Genomic DNA, 23,284 nt, shown 5'->3' on the forward strand with positions numbered 1-23,284 from the left:
CAAGTGTTGATAGTGCCTAGCACGTTGTGGATACCACCAAAATACAACTTGACAAAAAAACAGTAAAATTACATATACTGCTCCATCTCGTCTACCAGGAAAAAGGGGGGAGAGCGCAAGCATGAAAGAGAGAGCAGTATCCAAGCATTTTTCCCTCTCCCCACCCCCCAAATGTATAATCAGACTGGATCCTAGAAAGAACATTTTAATCTTTTGAGAGCAATAATCATGGCAAAAGACTATTTTTTAAACACAGTAAGGCTGGATTTAAAAAAAAAAAAAAAAATGTTACATTTATGTTATATGACAGAGATTCTTAACTGTATGCTGGCTTTTAAAACCTAAAAATCTGTCAGTATTCCAGAATATTAACAATGTGACATTAAGACAGTAAGCTGGTTACATAAATACATACAGTTCACAGCACACAGAACATTCATCTCAACTCCTCTTGGCAGATGTAGATAACCAAACAACTTTTATCCAAAAGGAAGGCAACAGCACAACTGTAGTCAATCAGCTCAAGAAAAGCTGTATTGTACAGTGTAGAAAGCTAAGACTTTGAAAGGACAAACACACAGTCTTATTATGGCAAAAGTGTTCTGATTCACTGTAATTTACACTGAAAAACTAAAAACATAGTAGATACCTGCAGCTGTTGCCTATTTCAATAAGCTTGAGTACATCTTCAACACATTTAACCTCCCGTTCATGTAATCCCACCACTTGGACCTGCTGTTTACCATCCTCCAGCACCCTTAATTTGGTCTTCCTGTTCAACAAGTCAAAAACCTTAAAAAAAAAAATTAGGTATAATAAGAGGTCTTTAGGACACACTTAATTCTAAATAATAATAATAAAATTCAGAATAATTCAGCCAAACAAGTGATTAGAAAAATGCTGTAAATATCCATATGAAAATAAAATGAGAAATCCTTCTGTGTTCTGTTCAGAACCCTTATGTGTTCTCTGAAGATATTTTTCCCAAATCAAGAACTTGCACTTACCTTCCCACTGTAAATCTCAAAAAATGTTGCATATACTTGAAGTTCTAACTTCTTATAGTTTGGCTTCTTTAGCATTAAAAAGACATCTCGAGCTGTGAATAAATTTTCAAATATACAGAAATCTAGTTATGCATTTTCATCTAGTCAAGAATCTTTAAATACACAATTGTCTGTCTTATTCACATGTCTCTCTCGCATACATGTTACAACTATAATCAGGTATTCCATTCTGTAGTGAGGAGGGATTGCCTCCCTCAGAGATTGACAGGGAGGAATGGCCATATGCCCCCTGGTGGGCAGAACTTGGAAGGCCATGCCCACTCCACCAGAAGCAGAGGGGCGGGACAGGAACAGGAACTACAAAAGGTGGGCCCTGCAGCTCAGTTGAGCTGGAGATGCTGAGGAAGACATATACTTCCAACCTGCTGCTGGAGCAGGAGCGTGCAGAAAACCACCACTGTCCCGAAGACTCACCAGAGCTACCGGGATTGCCACTGGTGGTGTACCTTGGGGAGATGGAAGATGATCCCAGGATTTAGGTACACCCCAAAGGGAGGGTAGGAAGTAGCCCAGGAACAGCCAACAATAGTCCAGCTGCTTTGCTGCCTGAACCCAGACCAATGTGTTGCGGCCGGATCCCTGCCGACCTAGTGGCAGAACAGTCCGCCACTGTTCGGACCCAGGGCTGGGACCCGGTGAAGTATGGTGGGCCCAGGTCCTCCTACTACCCTATCTCTGGGGTGGCAGCTTCCCCACCTTAAGCCAGGAGACCTGTGTTAGTCTACCATCTGCCAGAGCTAGGACCCTAAACCCTTTATTGCTCTGCCCTACCTGAGGGCCTGGGCCCCTAGATTATTCACTGTTCTGCCCGGCCTGAGGGCCAGAGTCCCATGTACTATTTGGGTGCATCGCCATGCTTGAGGGCCTGAGCCCCGATGACAAAATACTGTTCAACCCAGAAGGCCGAAGCTCTAGAGACAGCTAGTTTCCCCCTTTTACAAATTATTGTTCTAAGTGTGTGACAGCTAGGAGGCATGGACTCCCTTAGAGATTGACAGAGCAGGATGGCCAGGTACTCCTACACATTCTTTTCAGGAGTTGGTATATTTGTCTTAAGAATTCCTTTTGGAGTTAAAACTAGCAAAATATTTTGGAGAGTTACAGAAGCCCCCACAAATGGGAAGTTCAATTCCTCAGTCATTTATACTTTCTTAAGTACACTGATACATATATTGAAGTAAATAAAGTTTACAAGCTTAAAAGCTATTGGTGCCTCCCTTCTATAACAATGCAAAATATGCAGGCACTTAAATTAAAATGGGTAAACTAGATTTTTCTACTATCTGTTTATCTCCAGCAACTCGTAAGAAAATACATGCACGCACCTGATTACTTACCTGCAAGTGCATAAATTCCTTTAGAACAATCTTGGTTCTTTCCTGAAAAGTCACCACCCATAGTCTAAAATAAAAATGGCAGAACATATTTATTATCAGAGAGACGAGTTGGGTGAAGTAATATATTTTTATTGGACCAACTTCTGTTGGTGAGAGGAACAAGCTTTCAAACTTCACAGAGCTCTTCTACAAGTCTGGTTATTTAATAAGTGAACCAATTAAGTGAATGTGTTGACAAAAAATTGTACTGTGGATACATTGTGTTATTGAGCTTAAAAGAATTGCTTACATGGGTTTTTCCACTGCCTGTTTGCCCATATGCAAAACATGTGGCCATTCCCCTTTCAAATATGGTCTCCACTAATGGTCGAGCTGTAAACCTTAAATCAAAAAAGCAGAAGTATTAGACATTTTTCATTGAAGTTTAACAGAATTAAATGTAAATCCAACATTTCCCCCCAAGAACTCAACATTTTTTTTCCTAAACATTTTCCTAAGTATTTGTTCAATAAGTTACTGTTCGAAAGTTAAGCTAGGAATGACTGTCTAAATCAAAGGATTAAAATAATCTTTTAAACAGTTTATTGTAGTTATGTATACTGACAGTGGATTTTCATTAATAGAGTAATTTCTGATATAAATCCCTAGTCAAATGTAACAGTCACACCATGTTTTCTGCCTAGTAACCAATACTTAAGCAGGAGCTCCAAGGGAGATTTTGCAAGCTCTCCAAACCCCTAACAACTTCTTTGCAGTTGAATTCTCTAATAGATACTTCCATAGCCAAGAGACATGGCAAAACAAAACTATAGTCACACATTATCCTCCCTCTTCTACAACAACCAAATCAGACATGACACAGCAATACTCCCATCAGTAGAAAAAATATAGGAGTCACTTTAGATGAAAATTGTGTTTAGAACGGAATTAATTTGCACTCTGGGGGGGAAGGGGTGACTGTATATTAAGTGACTATTAGAGATACACAAGGTGTTTGTCCAGGCAAATACCTAAGTACACAGGTTTCCTAAGTTTAAGGGAAGGCCACTGAAATTTTCTTGTTTCAGTTGTTTTTTACCTGCCATGGGTAAAAAGACAACTCACAGAAGGAAAGAGCATAAGCATTTTAAAGTTTAGATTATAAAGGATCAGTGAGGAAGTATTCTTGAAAAATACATAATTTGCTATATTTAGAGGGCATAAATTCTTTGTTTGTCATAGGATAGTGATCCCTTTTGAAAAGACTATTTTCAGAACTCCAATTATTGTCAACCTAATTTACCATAAAACGGAGACCTACATTAATAAAAGAAGACTAAGCCCTTATAACGGAGTAGATTTGGGCACAGGATAAGCTCAATGGAAAAGAGCTTACCAATTATACAGTGTGTAATAAGCACCAGAACAGTTAAATAGAGTTTAAAAGTAAACTTTTTAGCTCATAGCTGCATTGAGCAGTAACACCAAATCCTGGGAATAGCCATCTATAGATATTCTCTCCTCCCACCCTCAATTTCAGGATCTTACAAAAACACCACTTAAAAAAAAAAAAAAAAAAAAAAAGAAACAAAAAAAAAACACCATTCTCTGTATCTAAAAAAAACTGTACTGCTTAAGAACACTTGCTAAATTTAGAAAAGCTCTAATTTCTTACCCCAAATAATACTATTTGTAACTCAGACAGCAGTTTTTTAGCTGATGCTTTCATGGTGTTACGAGCACATGATCTGCACATGGTTCACAGGACTGCATTATTCATGGTAATTCTGCATGTGTGTTTTTGAATGTGCACATTCTGAAAACCTGGGTCCCTCTCTTTAAGCACCGTACAAGGATATAACTAGAATGCAAATGTTCTGATGTCAGCTCAAGACTCCCTAAGATGGAGCATGTGAGTAATTGCTGTCCCCCATTCTGTGCATCAACTATGAAAGATTATCTTGCTTCTTTGGGTGGGGAAAATGGTTACCCACCTTTCATAACTGTTGTTCTTCAAGATGTGTTGCTCATGTCCATTCCAAGTAGGTGTGTGTGCACCGCATGCATGATCATCGGAAGGTTCTTCCTTAGCGGTACTGATCGGGTCAGCTCTGGAGCCGCCTGGAGAGGCGCCTTCATGGTCATTTATATAGGTCCCTGCCGACCCAATGCCTCTTCAGTTCCTTCTTGCCAGATACTCCGACAGAGGGGAGGCAGGTGGGTCTTGGAATGGACAGGAGCAACGCATCTAGAAGAACAACAGTTACAAAAGGCAGATAACAGTTTTTTCTTGGGGGGATTGCCCATGTCAGTTCCAGGTAGGTGACTCCCAAGCACTCCCCTGGAGGAGGGATTGGAGTTCACTGAATTGCTCACTGAAACACTGCTCTACCAAACGCGGCATCATCTCTAGTCTGCTGTGTGATGGCATAGTGCGACATAAAGGTATGAACAGACTATCACTTCGCCGCCCTGCAGATGTCCTGAATGGAGACCTGTGCCAGGAATGCTGCAGGTGAAGCTTGCACTCTCGCGGAGTGCACTGTCAATGCTGGGGCTGGTATCTTTGCCTGGTTGTAGCATGGCCTGATACAGGCCATGATCCAAGAAGAGATTCCTTGGGATGAGACCGGCAGCCCTTTCATTCTCTCAGCAATGGCAATGAAGAGTTTCGTCGACTTCCTAAACAGTGTAAAAAGCCAGAGCCTGTCTAACATCTTGGGAATGGAGCCTGCGTTCCCGGTCATTTGCGTCCAACTTCGGGAAGAACACTGGTAGAAAGATATCTTAATTTCCATGAAACTGTGAGATTACTTTAGGGGGAACAGATAGGTGCAGCCGCAACTGCATCTTGTCTTTATAAAACACTGTATAAGGTGGCTCAGACGTTAAAGCTGCCTGGGACGGTTGGGGTTGAAGAGCTGACTCCATTAGAAGGAGCTTCAATGAAAGTCCCGCTCCTTCTTAGTTCTGGGTTTAAAACCCCTGCAGATCTTACACCTCTTGGACTGGTGTCCCTCTCCGAAACACTTTAGACAGAAATCATGTGGGTCTCCCCTTGGCATGGGCTTCAGGCAGGACCCCCATGGCTTGAAACCTTAAGACCAAGGCATGCTCCGGTCCCCGGGACGGGAACAAAATAGTGAGGAGGTTAACCCCCAACTAAAATTTAACTACTACACTTATCATCAACTATAACTTTATCATTAAGACTTTCAAACCTTTTACAGAGTGAAAAGGAGAGTCCACTAGGAAATCGCTAGCTAATGCAAGAGAGGAGCTGCTTCAACGACCATCACTGGCGGTAAGAAGGAACTGAAGAGGCAGCAGGAACCTATATACACAGCATGAAGGCGCCACTCCAGGGGGCTCCATAGATGACCCGACGGGTACTGCTAGAGAAAAACCTTCCCACGATCATGCACATGGCATGCACACACCTACATGGAACTGATGAGCAATCATTTGAAGAAGAAGAATGGTTTCTAACTAGAAGCTTTATAAGGGGCGGGGACTTTGGGGAAGGGTGGAATGGGGTGAGGTGAGGGCGTGCATAGGCAGGAAGGGGCAGGGCCAGGGTCCAGCACCCACCAGGCAGAGGGGAAGTCAGCACCTATGGCCCAGATAATTAAGTTATATTAGCCAAAACCAAAGAAACAAGATCTCTCCATCTTGTTACTTAAGCACAAATTGGTACTCAACCAGCCTTGGAGGGAAATTCCTCATATTAATGATACAATATTGCACAATTGGCTACGTGTATTATAGGAGGCTTTTATAATCTTCCCAAGGAGGTAGCATTGGCCACTGCCAGAAGCAGGATACTAGAACAGATGAACCGTTGGTCTATTTAATATAGTAATTCCTCTGCTTATGTATGCTCTTCCTGAATTAGACCTCCAAGATTAACTAAACATGGAAGATGATTCCAATTTCTTTCACTCTTTCGTCAGAAGAAAGCACTAACTCTCTAGAGGTTTTGAAGAGGTCACAAATGCCAGAGACAGTGCTTTAGAAAAAGAAAACCCTAGATTAGATAGGAAAAGCTTGAAGATTCCTGGAGTATACTTAATTTGCTAGGGGACACTAACTATGCAGAAATGGGGTCACAAACTTTCCTTTTAAGTGATAACAATATTATTTCCCCTCCCCTGGCTACTTGTTACAGAGAATATTACTTCATGAAAACCTCCAAGGCACAGGAGAGCCTGAAGGAAGACACTGCAACAGAGTCCATTTTTTCCTCCAAGACTGTTTACACCTAACAATGTATTTGCAGCATCTTTTTTCTTCTGGCACATTTACTTCAACCTGTTTTCTCAGATGGAGTTATATGGGGGACATTTACCATAGGTTGGAAGTTGTATCTTTTATATTTATGATCTATTACAAAAAATATATTGTCTGTCTAGCCTGAGAATATGCACAAATAGCTCGCCATATAAATGGACTTGATAATATATACTTCAATTCAGTCTATGCAACATACATTGTGTTTTAATACAAGGCAGAAACAATATATTTAAGAAATGTTTAATAAAATAAGTCATTGACAGTTCAAGAGCTAAAATGGTACCAAGCCCAAATATACTCCAACTTTACTCTTAGTATGTTCCTTAAATGCAATCCTAGGCTTTCAGAAATACAAAGATTAGTCCTTCCTGAAAATCCAGAAGAAACATCAGGTTCAAAACTAAGATGATATATAACTTTTCTTTTATATATTTAAAAAGATGACATTAGCCTGACTGCCATGAATGTAGGAAATACTGCAATAGCAGTAGGTCATCAAAAAAAAAAAAAAAAAAAAGATAAATAGATGATTATGCAGTAGAACTGAACACTCCTGATTCCCAAATTTAAGAACTTTCAGTATAAAAATATGAGAGGATTTAAAATCCTGAATTAAACTGGAACTAATCACACTAAATCTTCTTTTCTTTGTGACATAACTAAATGGTGGTAATGCACTAAAATACATAGACTCATAGACTTTAAGGTCAGAAGGGACCATTATGATCATCTAGTCTGACCCCCTGCATGCTGCAGGCCATAAAACCGTCCCTACCCCTTCCCTGGACTCTGCTGTTGAAGTCCCCAATCCTGTTTTAGGTGACTTCAATCGGCAGAGACCCTCCTGCTAGAGATCCCTGCCCCATGCTGCGGAGGAAGGCGAAAAACCTCCAGAGGCTCGGCCAATCTGCCCTGGAGGAAAATTCCTTCCCGACCCCAAAAATGGCGATCAGTCAGACCCCGAGCATATAGGCAAGAGTCACCAGCCTGACCCCTGTCAGCCATTATACGATTTACCTACCATTGTTTGGTTTTCCTTGACTACTATGTTTTACCATTAAACCATTCCCTCCATAAATTTATCTAACTTAATCTTAAAACCAGACAGGTCCGTCGCCCCCACCGTTTCCCTCGGAAGGCCGTTCCAATATTTCACCCCTCTGACGGTCAAAAACCTTCGTCTAATTTCAAGCCTGAACTTCCCCACGGCCAGTTTATATCCATTCGTTCTCGTATCCACATTAGTACTAAGCTGGAATAATTCTTCTCCCTCCCTTGTATTAATCCCTCTAATATATTTAAAGATAGCAATCATATCCCCCCTCAGCCTTCGCTTTGTCAGACTAAACAACCCAAGCTCCTCTAGTCTCTTTTCATACGACAGGTTTTCCATTCCTCTGATCATCCTAGTGGCCCTTCTCTGCACCCGTTCCAGTTTGAGTTCATCTTTTTTAAACATGGGAGACCAGAACTGCACACAGTACTCCAAGTGAGGTCTCACCAGCGCCTTGTACAACGGGAGCAGGACCTCCTTATCCCTACTAGATATACCTCGCCTAATGCATCCCAAGACAGCATTGGCTTTTTTCACCGCCACGTCGCATTGTCGACTCATAGTCATCCTGCGGTCTACGAGGACCCCTAGGTCCTTCTCCTCTTCCGTTACTTCTAACCAATGCGTCCCCATCTTGTAACTAAAATTGTTATTAGTCATCCCCAAATGCATTACCTTACACTTTTTACTATTAAATTTCATCCTATTTCTGATACTCCAATTCACAAGCTCATTCAAGTCTCCCTGCAGGATATCCCTATCCTCCTCCGAATTTACAACGCCTCCCACCTTCGTATCATCCGCAAACTTTATCAGCCCACTCCTGCAATCGGTCCCGAGGTCAGTTATAAATAGATTAAATAAAATGGGTCCCAAAACCGAACCTTGAGGCACTCCACTAGTAACCTCCCTCCAACCCGACAGTTCACCCTTTAATACGACCCGCTGCATTCTCCCCATTAACCAATTCCTTATCCACCTCTGGATTTTCATATCGATCCCCATATCTTGTTTCAAATACTTCTTTAATGGGAAAGCTAAATTTGATTATCCTCCCAAATAAGAAAAAAATATGGAAGAAAACACACTACTACGTTGTATGAAGGGAAGAGAGAAACCTCTGTTAACATAAAAGAGATCTGAGATTTATTGTTTCAATATAAGAGTGGGTGTGCGCATGCATGTATGTATTATATATATGCAAGCAGTTTTTATTAAGTTTTATGAAAGAAACCATGCATGAGGATCTAAATACACAAACTTTCATACAAACTTAAAACTCCTTTCAGAGTTAAACAGTACAGTTACAAAGATAAGAGAGAAATAATACCAACGGAAAAGTGAGATTAAAGATTTACAGAGATTGGAGAAATGTAGATTATTAAATAGGGTGCAAGATGTTCGAGAGAGTGTGCACTACAGATAGAAGGTTCCCACAGGGCAGGCACGGTGCCGGGACAGAACAGAGGCTAGCACTGGATGAAGGGAGGGATTGGTAAAAGAAATAGAAAAAGAAACATGCAAAGACATAGTTATGCTCCAAGTCGCATCAATAAAGGGCTTTTAAAATATGTAAGGTGATTTTTAACTGGATCCTGAAGTGACCACAGGGCCAACAGACTGGTCTGATGAAAGGGTTCATGAGGTCACATACTGCATGCATGAGAAGAGAGGAAGCAACATCCTGGTCTAAAAAGGTGGGATTTGAGGAAGGGCAGAGAATTACAATACTCTCGGCAAGTGGAGTTTAAGGAAGAGATGAATTCAGCACAAATTGAGTTAAAGGAAAAATATACATGGGCAAAGCTATGGAAGTGGCAAACAGATTTGAAGACCAATTAGAGGAGGAGGAGTAATATCTAGGGTCAAGGATAAGCCCAAGAATACAGAAAGTGAAAAGAAATAGGAAAATAGTCACAAAAAGTGTATACACATACCTGTAAACCATTTCATTAGGAGCAGTGTCATCAAAGGCATAGTCAAAGCGAAAAGTTTGGTTTTCTAGGTACCTTGTTAAATCCACCTTTTGTTTTGGTTCATGTACCATCACAACATCTTTACTAGGAATTGTGATTACATCAAGGTCTTTCATTACAGTTTCTATAAAATAAATGATTGATATATAAATATGTATCTATATATACACACTATCTATGCATATTAACTTTTACACCATTTGGTCATCTACATTCTTACAATGTCCAAGGTAATGAAACTGCTCCAAGTAAATGTGATGTCATGGATCTCGGCTTCTGATCCCTACATTTTAAAAAAAATCAGGCACATTATGATCTGTAAGTGTGTAATTCCATCATGGAGTCCTAGTGATTATACAAATTACTAAAGTTTTGAAAATGCAGTTTCTGAGCACCTTTCTAGTATCACTTGAAAGAATAACCGCTTCATAATTCACAATTGCCTGTTTGTTCTGTAATTACTTTCTAAAAAAAATGCTTTAGTTCTTCTAAGGTTTTATTTAGGACATAATCAAAGATTATTGCCTTATGTTTTGCTTTTTTACAAACAAAAACAAACAAACAAATTACATCTCCTTCTCAGCTGGACAACTACAATCCAACACTATTTTGATTATCAACCTTAAATTCATAAATATAATTATTACCTACATAGCTGGACATTTTTACAAATGGTACCATTTATTTTTCCACACATGCCCTTTGCTTAACTCCTTATAGCTATATGAAGATTTTTCAACCATGGAAACTTTTTATTCCATTTTATACACAATATAGCTTCATTCACAATCACTCCAGGAGCAGATTCTTTAGTCAGCAAAGCATAAAAACTGATCTTTAAAATTTTATTCTGCTAAAGTGAAAACCCTTTTAAAATTATTTTGTTAGAAGAAAAGGCTGCAAATTTCAAAGGATGTTACCTATCTTCTCAAACAAACAAAAGAAATGCATTATTAAGTTCATGGGCTATAATTACTACACATCACTACAGTTTGTTAATTGCATGAGATGTATGAATCAGTAAAACACACAGAGAACCCAGTCATCTACAAGATGCACAAAAATAAAGATCCTTTGTATATAGTCAAGACCAGTGATGTGCCCTGCTTCTGTCTGTATATAAAAATCTCTTTGAGGCACACAATTTAAGAATACAATGTAGTTTTCCACAATTAGATGGAAGGTTTTGACTTCAATAATTATGTTTTGATTCTTGTCCATCATCTTTTAATTACACGGGTATTAGGAAGTAACTAAAGTATAAATCCAAGTTACCAAGTAAATTACTCAGTTTTCAAGTGCAGTACTGCACATTGAAAATGTGCATTATTCTGCAGTAAATGTGGAACTGACACACAGAAGAATGTAGGTGAAAGGAGAGTTTAATAGGTCCATACTTTGCATCAAAACTGTACCTCACTTCTAAGTAGTCAGAATGTGTATTGAGGGATAGTCTTAAATAGTCTTTTATAATGTCTGTCATAATCATCTGATATGGCAGCCTATGCTACTTGCTGATAACCCTCTGGGATAACCTCTGAAATTTCTTTTGCTTTATGTTAATTACTGGACATCACAGTTTAACACTGAAATGTGAATGGGTCTTGGCCCATGTCCTAGGATGATCTCATCAAGCTACTGTAAATCATGAGTAAGTTTTTTCTTAAACCAAGATTTTACAAAACTGAACATTTTTTAATCTGCCTGTTTCCTAAGAAACTAGCAATATATCACTCAAATGAAATCTTCTAATTATCTGAACCTTGCTATTATAGGGCCCAGCCCAGTTCTTGCAAGCATGGAACTCCCACAGACTTCAGTGAATTTGGAGTGTGTAAGATTGGTAAAAATTGAGTCTTTTACGTCCCATTTTAAACTAGGTGACTAATACAGTAAAAATATTCCAAATGTGTAGCTTGAATAGGGAAACACTATTTTTTTGAATATACGAGTTATTCCTTTGTTAATACAATAAGCTCTCTATTCACCTTCTCTCCTTTCAAACTACCATACACAAGTTTCTCCAAGTCTTTTTTCTTTTCCAGTTAGAAGACTGGGGCAGTTGAAGATATTGTTCCCTTATCAACCTCCACAATAAAAGTGTGCATGTTTTTCAGAATGTTATTAAATTTATTATGTGTACACCTAGGGTGACCAGACGCCCCATTTTATCGGGACTGTCCCAATATTTACTTCATTGTCCCGCGTCCTGACCGATGTTCGGTCGGGACGCAAATTGTCCAGTTATTTTGCCTCCACAGGCGGAGCCCAGAGGAGGCTCGCGCCGGGGGGGCACTATGGTTCTTCCACAATTAATCTTTTTAGTTCCTTCTGCAGATGCAAAACTTCAATCTTATATCCCATTTCCAATCAGCTGCTCATCTCTCGAGCATCCTGCACAGAATCAGTTCCTTCACTGATGTCAACCACCAATACAGACGACTGGAACAGAACCAGACCCAGTTCTGCACCACAAAAGACCCATAAGTCATGACTCATGACAACAGGCTGCCAATTTGCTGTTTCCTCTCTAATTAGCTTTGTCCAATTAGTTATCACCTACAGCATTCTCCCCAAATGTATTAGATTCCTAAGTCATATTTTAATAAAGATGAACTGCAATGCTAAAATGAAAATTGAATTGCTACCAGATTCATGTGCTGAATGTCTCTAACCAACCAGGCTGTGGGGAGCAGTTTTAAATAACCTGATTTTGTGACTGTTTTATTGATCTGAAAACAATCAAGGAATAATGAAAGAAGAAACATGGAAGAAAGGCAAGAGAGAAGAGCTCTCACTGTGTATAAACAACAATGTACCTTTCTCTCCCACCCCTTCTCCAAAATTCTCCTGTCACTTCCAGGGCCACCCAAAGCATTCAGGGGGCCTGGGGTTTTCGGTGGCAGGGGCCCCCAAAGACCCAGCGCTTAAGCGGCGGGTCCCGGGGCAGAAGCACCCCCCGCCGCAGGTCTTCAGGGCACTTCGGCGGCGGGTCCCGGAACGGAAGGACCCCCCACCGACGAAGACCCAAAGCGTAAGAAGCTCTGGGAGCCCAGGCCCCACAAGAGTTTTCTGGGGCCCCCAGAGCGAGTGAAGGACCCCACTCCAGGGGCCCCGGAAAACTCTCGTGGGGGCTTCTGCGGGGCCCAGGCAAATTGCCCCACTTGCCCCCCCCCGGGCAGCCCTGGTCACTTCTTGTCTTGTTGAAGTGAATGTGTCATTCTGGGACACAATTCCAAGAGACTCATTGCAACCATTTAGTATTTTGAGGGTATGAAAATTATGCTCTGAAATCGTCAGCCAACCAAGATATCCCTGAAAATTTTAACAGAGGGGAACAAACTTTTTTCAAAAAGTAAGTTAATTTATTTCAGTGATGACTGAACTCCAGTCAGTAGTGGGTAGTAAAGGAGAAACTGGCAACTATACGAATACAGGACTGTTAGTATGGTCTCTCGGCCAGGTACCTCTCAAATATTCTTTGTATCAGATGGAATTCTACAAGAGATTTGTTGGAATATTATTCCCATGCCTTCCATTGCACAAGTGGGGAACCATTTTGACCACACCTCGAACCGTTATCTTTTCTGTTAAAATCCTGTACACAACTGTCCTCATTTAATGTCTTGACATAATACCACTTTCTACTCTAAAAGACCTATGAAATATTTCAATCAATCAACCTGTTTTCATCATCTTGGCTAATTATGATATTTCTGTTTCAGAAAGGATGTATTACTAAACCCACCACACATTTGAGTAAGACTGTGCTATGCATATATAATTATAGTTTAAAGGCCAGTCATTTTGATTTTTAACTTTAGGTTACAAATTAACATATTTTCTATTATACAAATGAACATACTGAGGAAGAACTGTTATTAGGTTGTTACATGATAAGTTAATAGATTACTGATCTGAAGAAAATCTGAGTGAATTAGAGAAAAGACGACTTTGTGATCAAGGCACTGGAATAGGATTCAAGATATTACAGTACAATTGCCAGCTCAACCAAAGATTTCCTATGTGACCTTGTTCAAGTCACTTAAACTCCGTGCCTCAGTTTCCTATCTGCAAAATGATAATACTACTATTACTTTTCTACCACCTTTTGCTCATTTTGTCTATTTAGATTATAAACTCTTTGAGGCAGGAACTCTCTCTTACTACATGTTTGCACAGTGCCTAGTTTAATGGGGCCCTAATTCTGGTTGGTGCCTCTAAGTGATTCCATAATACAAATACGATCAAATACCACCAGAAGCTGCTGCTTAGTGAGATTAATACCAGCTAAACATTAAATGGTCATACCTTTTTTATTGAGCGGCCGTTTTCGTACACAAACACATATCCTGTGTTCATCAATCTACCAAAAATAAAAATAAAAAAATCTTTCAGTGAATTAAGTACTAATTTTAATGGAGAGTGTTTTAAAAGTCTGATCACTATACCAGTTATTCTGAAAGTAGTAAATCTGAACTTTCAAAAATGTGCAGTATCCAACAACCCATGGGGCACAACTCTATATTCACTGCTATGAACACTTAAGACCAGATCCTGCAGGGTGCAGAACACATCCTGTATGGTGTTGAATAACCTCTGCTCATACTGGGGCATGTACTCAGCTAGTGTAAATTATCACAGCACCACTGATTTCAATACATCTATGACATTTTACACCAGCTCAGAGTCTGCCCCATTGAGACAGGAGATGGTCTCAGTACCTTTCAAGATAAGGCCCTAAATCTACACATTTAGAATTGGGTTTTCAAAGGAACCTAAGGGAGTTAGACACCTTAGACTCCTTTGAAGATTCTGTCCTATAAATGTACATTGGTAGAGTTCTAATACTGTAGTGCCAGCGCACATTTTAATGACATAAAATTTAATAATTCCTTTCAATGCAAATGGCATTCAACAAGTTAAAAGTTACAGAATTATAATCCTAGGGTACAAAAACTACTTTTAGGTGTTTAATCACTCAGGCCCAGATTTGTAAAAGGTATTAGATCCTGCAGCGCTCAACACTGCAATGTCCAAGTCATTTTCAAAAGCAACTACAGCACTTAATAGCCTAAATCTCATTGAATGTCAATGGGACTCAGGAGCCTAAGTCACTTTTGAAAATGGGACTTAGACACCGCAATGTTCAACACTGCAATGCCTAAATACCTTTTAAAAATCTGGACCTCACTGCTTCACAAGTACATTAATATCTTTAAAAAAAATTCAAGTGTAGTAAAACGATATAAACGGCTAAAAAAAAAAAAAAAATCTGTGAAGAAAATCCTTGCCTTTTAAAAACAATTCCTGAGGTAAACTTACAGGATCAGCTGTTGTCAATGGTCTATAATCCAAACTTCCCCTGAAATCTCTTATCATACACATAATTTCATAATTTGGGTTTGTAGCATCAACATCCTATGGAAAAAAAACAGAGTTACAAAGTTTTCATTAACATGACACTTGCAAATACTTTCCAAATATAATTATAGAAAAGCTACAGAAACAAGAATAGAAGTATACCATGTTTGCTGAAGTTTTAACTTTCTTCAAAAAGGCATGTTTTGCAAAAGTTAAACCACATATTTTTCACACATCATTAGTTTTGACCATGTGACTATTTTACTCATGAAGAAACAAGCTGGATTTCTACGGCAAAACCAAAACCAAAAAAAATACAAGCATTCTGTTCAATTTTAAAATTAACTTATGTTTTGGGTTGCCTATAAATCAACCTTGCTAATGACTCAACATAAAAAAACTTGAAAGGGGATGGGAGGGACCTCTTGCCCTTTCCCAAAACCTTCTCCATTAAAATAATACTGCCTAAAGTAATAATAAATAAATAATAATAATTAAAATAAAATAGGTCATCTACAAATTCATCATCACCCACTTATAAAAACTGAAAAATTATCCTACATAAATCTACATAAAATGTGTTACCTTCATGCCTGCTTCTTTCTAAGATTCAGAAAGTTACACTGTTCGTTACAAAAAAGTCTTGGCCTTACTGCTATTCTGAAAACTTTGCACTTGGGGTTCAAGAACTGAAAAGGCTTTGATTAGATACTCCAATACTGTTGCATTTTAAAAAAGAAACCTTTGAAAACGAACACAACACACTTGCATAGTCACACAGATCAGCAGAGTAACTCCCATATACAGAAGTTTAGAAATGCTAGACACAAAAAAGGCTTCTTGGAATCAAATAATTTAAGATTTAATTCAAGATTTAATGCAGGCAGAATCTCAAAAAATAGTATCCTGTATTTTTAAAGTATTTAAGTATTATTTGTTCTCATAGAAAGAAACAGTACCTTTCTGATTCATTTAAATGGATGAAAAAAGAAAAAAAAATCCACGTATATCCTTTTAGATAAGCTTAGGCCCATCATAAAGCCATGAAATCAAGTTGCTTGAATCATTTACTTTCTGGTGGTATTTATGTCCTTAGCAGATTGCTAGTATCTCCCTAGAGACTAAAACATACATACAGGACTGCCAACAAGATTATGCTACTAGTCTTTCTAAATCTTTTACTCTCCTGTGACAAAGTCATTAAATTTTAAAATATTTCTCTTACAGGATTAGCCACTTCACATTTTAACAGAAAGTTCTAACAACTTATGGCCATATTGCTTGTATGTTACAAAATTAAAATGTCTGTAGAAGTATTTAAAAAACATTCTTCAAACCTCAAGCTCTCAAATATGCCACTCACCCCGTCGAAGATAAAAGGGTAATTTGTCACAAATATTATGCTATATTTTGAGGTAAAGGATCTTAATATTTTTGTCCATGTGTTTTTCTTAGGCAACAGTTATCACTGAGATTGCATTTGTAAGTATTTATGGCCAGACCAGCAAATGCAAAACTTAAATAATAAATGTATGTGAAACAAAAGAATCAGATAAAATGATAAGGTGAGTTACCATAACAACACAACCATGCACTCTAAATGACTATGGAACTTGAAGACTAATCATTCAGTTTTGTACATACGAAGAAAACATTTAGTTTCAGGCTAGTCATAGTTTATATAAATAATAAAGATCACAACAACTTAGCATAGATCTTCTCACCACAGGCTTTCTGCGATGTGTAGAATTCAGCTCTGAACTACCAATACAAACCTGAGCTCTTTTTTCTCTAAGTTCCTGCTGCTGTAGCCTTCTTTTCTCACGTTTCTCTTGCAATTTTTCAACCTCTTTCACACAATTAGATTTTCTACGTGCTTAAAGAAAAAGATACTTTTTTGAATATTCAATTGTCACATGGATTGAATATTTACACTACAAGTTTTCAATTATGTTATTTTATCAATAATTATAATTTATTTAAATCTTTACACTGATTAGCTCCTCAAACAGCTCAATACTAGCAAAGCATAACTACTGCAACTTTAGTTTTTTTAATTCAGAAGCTAATAAAGTTCAGAAATATTCATGGGAATTGGACAAGAAATACCCAAATAAAAATATAACAGATAATGGCCCTCAAAAACATACTAACTGATTTATATGATCGCTTGGTTTGAACTAAAAAAGACTGGACAATTTAAAATAATTTTTTAAATGAACAGTCAAGGTTTAAAAAAATTGAAGGAAAAATTTAAAACCTAATTACCAACAGAACAATGACAGAACTCAACCTTTTGTTTCCCACAGTAATCTGAAAATGCTTGTTATGGAGACCTACAGACACAACTGTGTTTAGACCATTCAACAATTATGGATTACACAGATGTCCAAGCGACTGTACATGTAATGCCTAAAATGAATGAATCCTTGATACGCGGTTTACATACAAGGGGGTCCAAATTCCTTTTTTGCAGCTTGAACTGGAGATATATCTGAAACACTACCATTCTGTTGTGTAGAGGAAGACTGTTCAGGAAGTTGAGTAGGCCGTGCACGTGCAGAACCAACCGCTGCAAAAGAAAAACATAAAATGGTCTAAAACTAATCTTAACATGAACATTTAACAAATTTTTCATTTAACAGAATGACCTTTTCACATTTCCCATATTACTGTCAGATTCTGAAATATTTTATGATTAAAAACACAACAAAAAGGTCTTTTAGTGACATCTAAGTAAACAAATAGTTTACTAGAAAAAATTAAAGGTATGTTTTTAGTTAAGACACACTATACAGTGAATTACTAATCCTAATGTTATAATTAAGACTACGATTTAGTCTTGGGTATTTTTAGTAAAAGTCATGGACAGATCACAGGCAATAAACAAAAATTCATGGCCCGTGATCTGTCTATGACTTTTACTATAAATACCTCTGACTAAACCTTAAGGGGGTCGGTGCTGGAGAAGGGGGATGTCTGGAGAGGCTGCTGCTGGGGGAGAGCCAGCTGCTTGGGCAGCCTGGGGTCAGCTGCAGTAGCCCCCGCAGAAGTAACAGAGGTCACGGAAAGTCACAAACAGAGAGCCCTAATTATAATCAACATAAACTAGCAACTCAGGCCTCAATCCCACAAACATTTAAGCAAGCATTTAACTTAAGGTAAGTAGAACTATTCACGAGTGAAGTTAACCATATATTTGTGATTGTAGTCCTGGGACCTAAAATTTTATTTGCACTGTGGCTACAGCTAAAGACCCAAACCAAGACAAGGGTCCCATAGAGCACCGAGAACACACACATAATAATACATAGTCCCTGCCTCAGAGAGCTTGCAATATTTGGGGGTGGGGAGGAGTGTGGGGCAGAAAAAGAAAGAAGGAACAGGATACAATATACAAAGCAGAGCAGAGCAGACTGAATGCTTATAGACACATCCCATTCTTATTTTGGCAGCTAAGGGCAGGTGACATATAAAGGTTAGGTGTCAAGGATACAATAAAAATATGTGCATTTTTTATATATTTGTGTGGCTTGATTTTCAGAGGTGCTGAGCAATCCCATCTTCCCACTTAAGTCAATGGGAGTGGCAGGTGTTTAATGTTTTACATCTTTATGGCATGATTTTTTTCCAGAGATGTTAAACTGTACCTATAACTGATGCTTAAAACTATCCCTTTTCAGTTGGCCAAGTTCCTGTAAGCATCACAGAAATAGTGGGTTATGAGAAGGGATTTGAAGGAGGAGAAAGTAAAGATCTGAGTAGCAATTTCGACAGGACAGTCCATGCAAGAAAGGCAACATGAAATTAGAGTATGAAGACAACTGTGGGAGCAGCGAACACATGGATGGACAAACAAACACTCCCTTGGTATAGTTGAGGAGAAAATATGATAAAACATCCAATTCATCAACAGATGGGATCTAGTTTACAGTATCAATCAACTTATTGAACAAAATAGTATACTGACACAAAGGCTTAACTGAATGACCAAAAAAGGAAAAATTCTTAGAGTAAAAGGTGTAGGATAAGAAGTGCAGCTCCCATCACAGTGAATGAGAGTTACACAGCTCTCCTGCACCAAGCTGAAGTTACTACTGTACAAAGACACAGACAACACTGACAATATCAACATTTGCAGAGCTAGATTTATAAATTTTTATTTTTAAACAAGTGAATTAATATAATGAAAGGAAGGACACAACTTATGTAATTAAATGTTTTAAATTTAGGCCAATCAAATGAATGTAAAACAAGAATTCTTCCCCTCTCCCTGCCAATACACACTGACATTTTCTTTTCCCCTTTTTGTCCAATGGAAGTCTCTGTCTAGGGAGGGAGAAGGGACAGAGTGAGTGGTCCCAATTGCCCATCAGAAGATTCTGGAAGCTTATGATGCAGGTTCCTTGATCCCACAAATAGGAATATGCAGAGACCACTCAAAGATTTTTAAGTTAAATCATTTAACAAAATTGTTCTAATGTGACATAGTGGTAATGCTGACAAATCAGGTAAGCATGGTCAGTAAAGATTAAATAATTTTAACACCGTGGAGAGAACAAAAACTCCCTTAGCTGGATAATGCATGTTTATTTTGGTATTTTTTAGAGATTTTATGCATCACATTATTATTTATCTAATAAATATACATGTTTTTAAAAACATCCTTTTGTCATATTTCATGCTGTGTCAACCTCTTCATGCTGGACAGAGGTGCTGGTAGATGCCCTAAGCTATCAAGCCTGCGCCTATTCCTCTCCAGGTTGAGCATTTGCCCCCTTTGCTTACATGAGTCCAGAAAGTCTTGACACAAAACCCAAAAACACACAGAAGGGTATTCCAACTATTTATATAAAAGAATGTCAGGCCAGGGAATGGGTACAGACCAATGGGCTGGAATACATCTGGGAAACTTAAGGGAATTCAACAACAGCACAATCCTTCCCCCACCTCCAGAGGTGCCCAAAACCTTCACTAACCTCACCCCCCCCCGGAGGCCTCTAATCCCACCAGTGGTGCACATGGAGCGGAGATGTGATAGCCTGGTAAGGTATCGGTTCTGTGTCTGCTCAGTCTGGGCCTCCAGCCTGGTGAGGTACGATACTCCCCGGGGGTCTTCACCTTCTCCCAGGACGCACACAAGCCTAAGCGCTCACCAACCGCCCCAGTCCATCACAGTACCGCACCCCAGGCTCTCACACACTTGCCCTGCATGCGGCACAGTCCTCCTTGCTTTCACAGAGGATGCCCGCAGTACTAAAGCCAAAATTGCCCCTCACTTCCCTGGCTCCTTCCAGCCAACCTGAAATCCTCCAGCTTCTTGCCCCTCTAGGCCACTGAGCCTCCAGGACTTGGCTGCTCACATTTGGGGACCATCTGCTGGTTTTTTACAATGCATTCCTTTGTGCTTTTGATTGTTGATCAATCCAGTATTTAAGTAGTCTCTAAAGGAGTGATACTCAAATTTCAGTGATTCAGGAGCCAAATTAGCGATCAGTATTACTCAAAAAATCCACAGTAATATGAATTCATTGTTTCATTTACTATTATATATATAAAATATAAAATTAACCAATTGTAGTTGATAAAATAATAATACCTGGTCAGTTTTTTTAACATACATATATTCAACTACAATTGGTTAATAACATAGTAAAAGCGTCCTGACTGATTAATAACTTAGATTGGTTAATAATTAAATCACACATTATTTTAATATCATGTGCTGCAAAGAGCTGCAGGAGACACATTAAAAAGCCACTTTGCGACTCCCGAGCCTCAGTCTGTGTATCACTGCTCTAAGGGCACGTCTACACAGGGCTGCAAGTTCAGCTAAATTAACTGAAGACATGAATCTGAAATGCATTAAAGTCCTGTGTTGATGCTCATAATTCAGAGGTAAAGTGACTTTAGTTCACTTTAGCTTAATTCACTCTTAACTTTCCTGAGTGTCCTGTAGACATGCTTTTAAAGACTAATTAAATACTGAATTGAGGAACAAACAAAAGTAGTATCAAAAGCACAAAGGAATGTCTGAAATTGTGAAATATGACAAGCGGCTGTTTTAAAGAATATATTTATTAGATACGATAAATAAGTGATGCATAAAATATAGACATGCACTAAATCTCTAATACTGAACTTAGGCCATGTCTACACTCTAGAGACTATAGCACCACAGCTATGGTACCATAGCTATACCAGCATAACCCCAAGCATAGATGCAACCTACAGCGACAGATGTTGTTCCCACTGTGTAGGAACACCACCTCCCCAAGTGGCGGTAACTAGATTGATAGGAGTTTTAAATATAAACGAGGCCTTTTATATAAAACTGATTACATACTAACTTTTTAAAAATACATCAGAATAGTTCCAGTAATTACTCCCCCTACCCATTAAATTTAACATGGCCAAGTAATAAACCAGAGAAAACGTAGGATACTAGAGAACTTTAAATAAGTGTCAGTTTAACATTTTCACTTTCTTGCTTTGTGGAATGGAAAGATATAACTGGTCGTTTACCTCTGTTGTCTCTGGCAGGAGTTTCATTCTTAATAGGAGCCACAGTCCGTCGATTCTATAAAGAGAGAAAGCTCTATAATCTGTTCACTTTATCACCTCTTTTGTAAGTAGTAGCCCAATCTCTGCTTACTTTCAGTGAACAGAAGTAATCACAGATATCAGCATGAGCAGTATTGGGGAGGTGGTGCTGCACAGTCCCTCCCAGCAGCACATATGATGAAGAGGATACAGGATGCGAGCTAAATGTATCATTTAATAACCTCCAAAACCTTCTCTAAGACAAAAGGTCCAAATATCATTTTCCTCAAGATATACAAACATTTCACAATAAAGGACACAAGCTATATTTAACAAGTTTAAAGTTGGTTCCAAGCTAAGAAATGCACTCTGTCCCCTTTGTAAGATCATTAAGGTTAATTGCTGATTTCTTCTTTTTCCAGTTCTGCCCTTCAGAAATATCGTAAATTTTTTCATGATGATACGGATTTCTAAAATATTCCTGAATTAGCTTATAATGCACAGAAGTGAAAATTAAACTTAACATTCTTAAACATTACAGGTAAAATACTAATATGAATGAGACGATAGTAATTTTCATTGAACATATCACCAACCTTCACAATCTTGTTTACTTTGGCTGAAGGAGTGGGAGGTGGTGGAGTCTCTGGGCTGGGTTCAATATCTTCATCAGGCGCAAGATCTGGGTTAAGTGAGAATATACTCTCCAAGTCAATCTGTTAATAATAAGAAAGAAAAAAAAAGACGCACACTTGTGAGGCTTTTTACATTTACACACAGCCAAGCAGACACCTTTAGTGATTTTAGTCCATCATTTGTTTAGCTTTGTAAATGGAGATACTTCGTGTATCCTCAGCTGAAGAAAATTTTTGAACAATTTTGGTTGCCTGAAAATTATATAAATAAAAGAAAGCATCAATAGTTTGGTTCTATTATATTGCAAAAAGGAGTTTTTCTATTCCCAGCTCTGACACGGGCCTGCTAGATGACCTTAGGCAAGTCACTTCCCTCTCTCTCTGTCTCAGTTTCCCGTCTGTAAAATGGGGATAATGAGACTGATGGCCAGTGTAAAGAACATTGAGATCTATAATGAAAAGTGCTACATAAGAACTTGGTATTATTATAGAAATGTATACTCAGGAAATAAAATACAGCACCACAGAAACTGATGTCATTTGTTCTATGATGCACATTAAACAATATTTGGAACCACGGAATCACAATTTAATTTAATTAAAAAAAAAAAAAAAAAAGAGAGAGAGAGAGAGGAGTTCAAAATTATTTAGTGTACCTCTTTGCCTTTAGTGTCTCCATTTTCAATCCATTCAACGGTAACGCTTTCATTATCTTCATTGAGAGATGTTACCATAGCTTGATGTATTCGACCTAGAAGGGAATTTATTAGCAGTTATGGAATTTTCCCTAAAATTATTTTAGTCCCAGTCTGCACCCCAGAAGTTTTGGATCTGATCTTGTAACTTCTCTCACAAAAAGATATGTAAGAAAAGGAAGTAGTTCCAATTTCCCCTAAACGCTTCCAAATAAAATGAACGTAGACAGTTTATTTTATTTCTGTCATGGTAGTGCCTAGAGGCCTCACTATGCAGATTTTTATATAAACAGACAATCCCTGCCTCCAAAAGCTCACAGTGTAAACAGACAACTCACTGA

General features: G+C 38.4%; 1 protein-coding gene across 5 annotated transcripts in view; it reads right to left on the minus strand.

Annotated features, from left to right (window-relative positions):
• Window positions 1–23,284, minus strand: part of KIF2A (kinesin family member 2A) — an 86,356-nt gene that overhangs the window by 30,714 nt on the left and 32,358 nt on the right. For 3 of the 5 annotated variants that reach the window (XM_054033035.1, XM_054033033.1, XM_054033031.1), the window contains exons 2-13: window positions 22,905–22,999; window positions 22,210–22,329; window positions 21,596–21,650; window positions 17,520–17,642; window positions 16,846–16,946; window positions 15,032–15,127; window positions 14,018–14,072; window positions 9,668–9,830; window positions 2,694–2,784; window positions 2,405–2,468; window positions 1,008–1,099; window positions 650–792 (exon numbers count right to left, since the gene is read on the minus strand). In XM_054033035.1, coding sequence (XP_053889010.1) covers window positions 650–792; window positions 1,008–1,099; window positions 2,405–2,468; window positions 2,694–2,784; window positions 9,668–9,830; window positions 14,018–14,072; window positions 15,032–15,127; window positions 16,846–16,946; window positions 17,520–17,642; window positions 21,596–21,650; window positions 22,210–22,329; window positions 22,905–22,999 — 1,198 coding nt within the window. The remainder of the gene's footprint in view (window positions 1–649; window positions 793–1,007; window positions 1,100–2,404; window positions 2,469–2,693; window positions 2,785–9,667; window positions 9,831–14,017; window positions 14,073–15,031; window positions 15,128–16,845; window positions 16,947–17,519; window positions 17,643–21,595; window positions 21,651–22,209; window positions 22,330–22,904; window positions 23,000–23,284) is intronic. The other 2 variants (XM_054033036.1, XM_054033034.1) reach the window with 1 other exon arrangement.

This window comes from Malaclemys terrapin, chromosome 6, assembly GCF_027887155.1.
Source record: "Malaclemys terrapin pileata isolate rMalTer1 chromosome 6, rMalTer1.hap1, whole genome shotgun sequence".
Taxonomy (NCBI): Eukaryota; Metazoa; Chordata; order Testudines; family Emydidae; genus Malaclemys; species Malaclemys terrapin.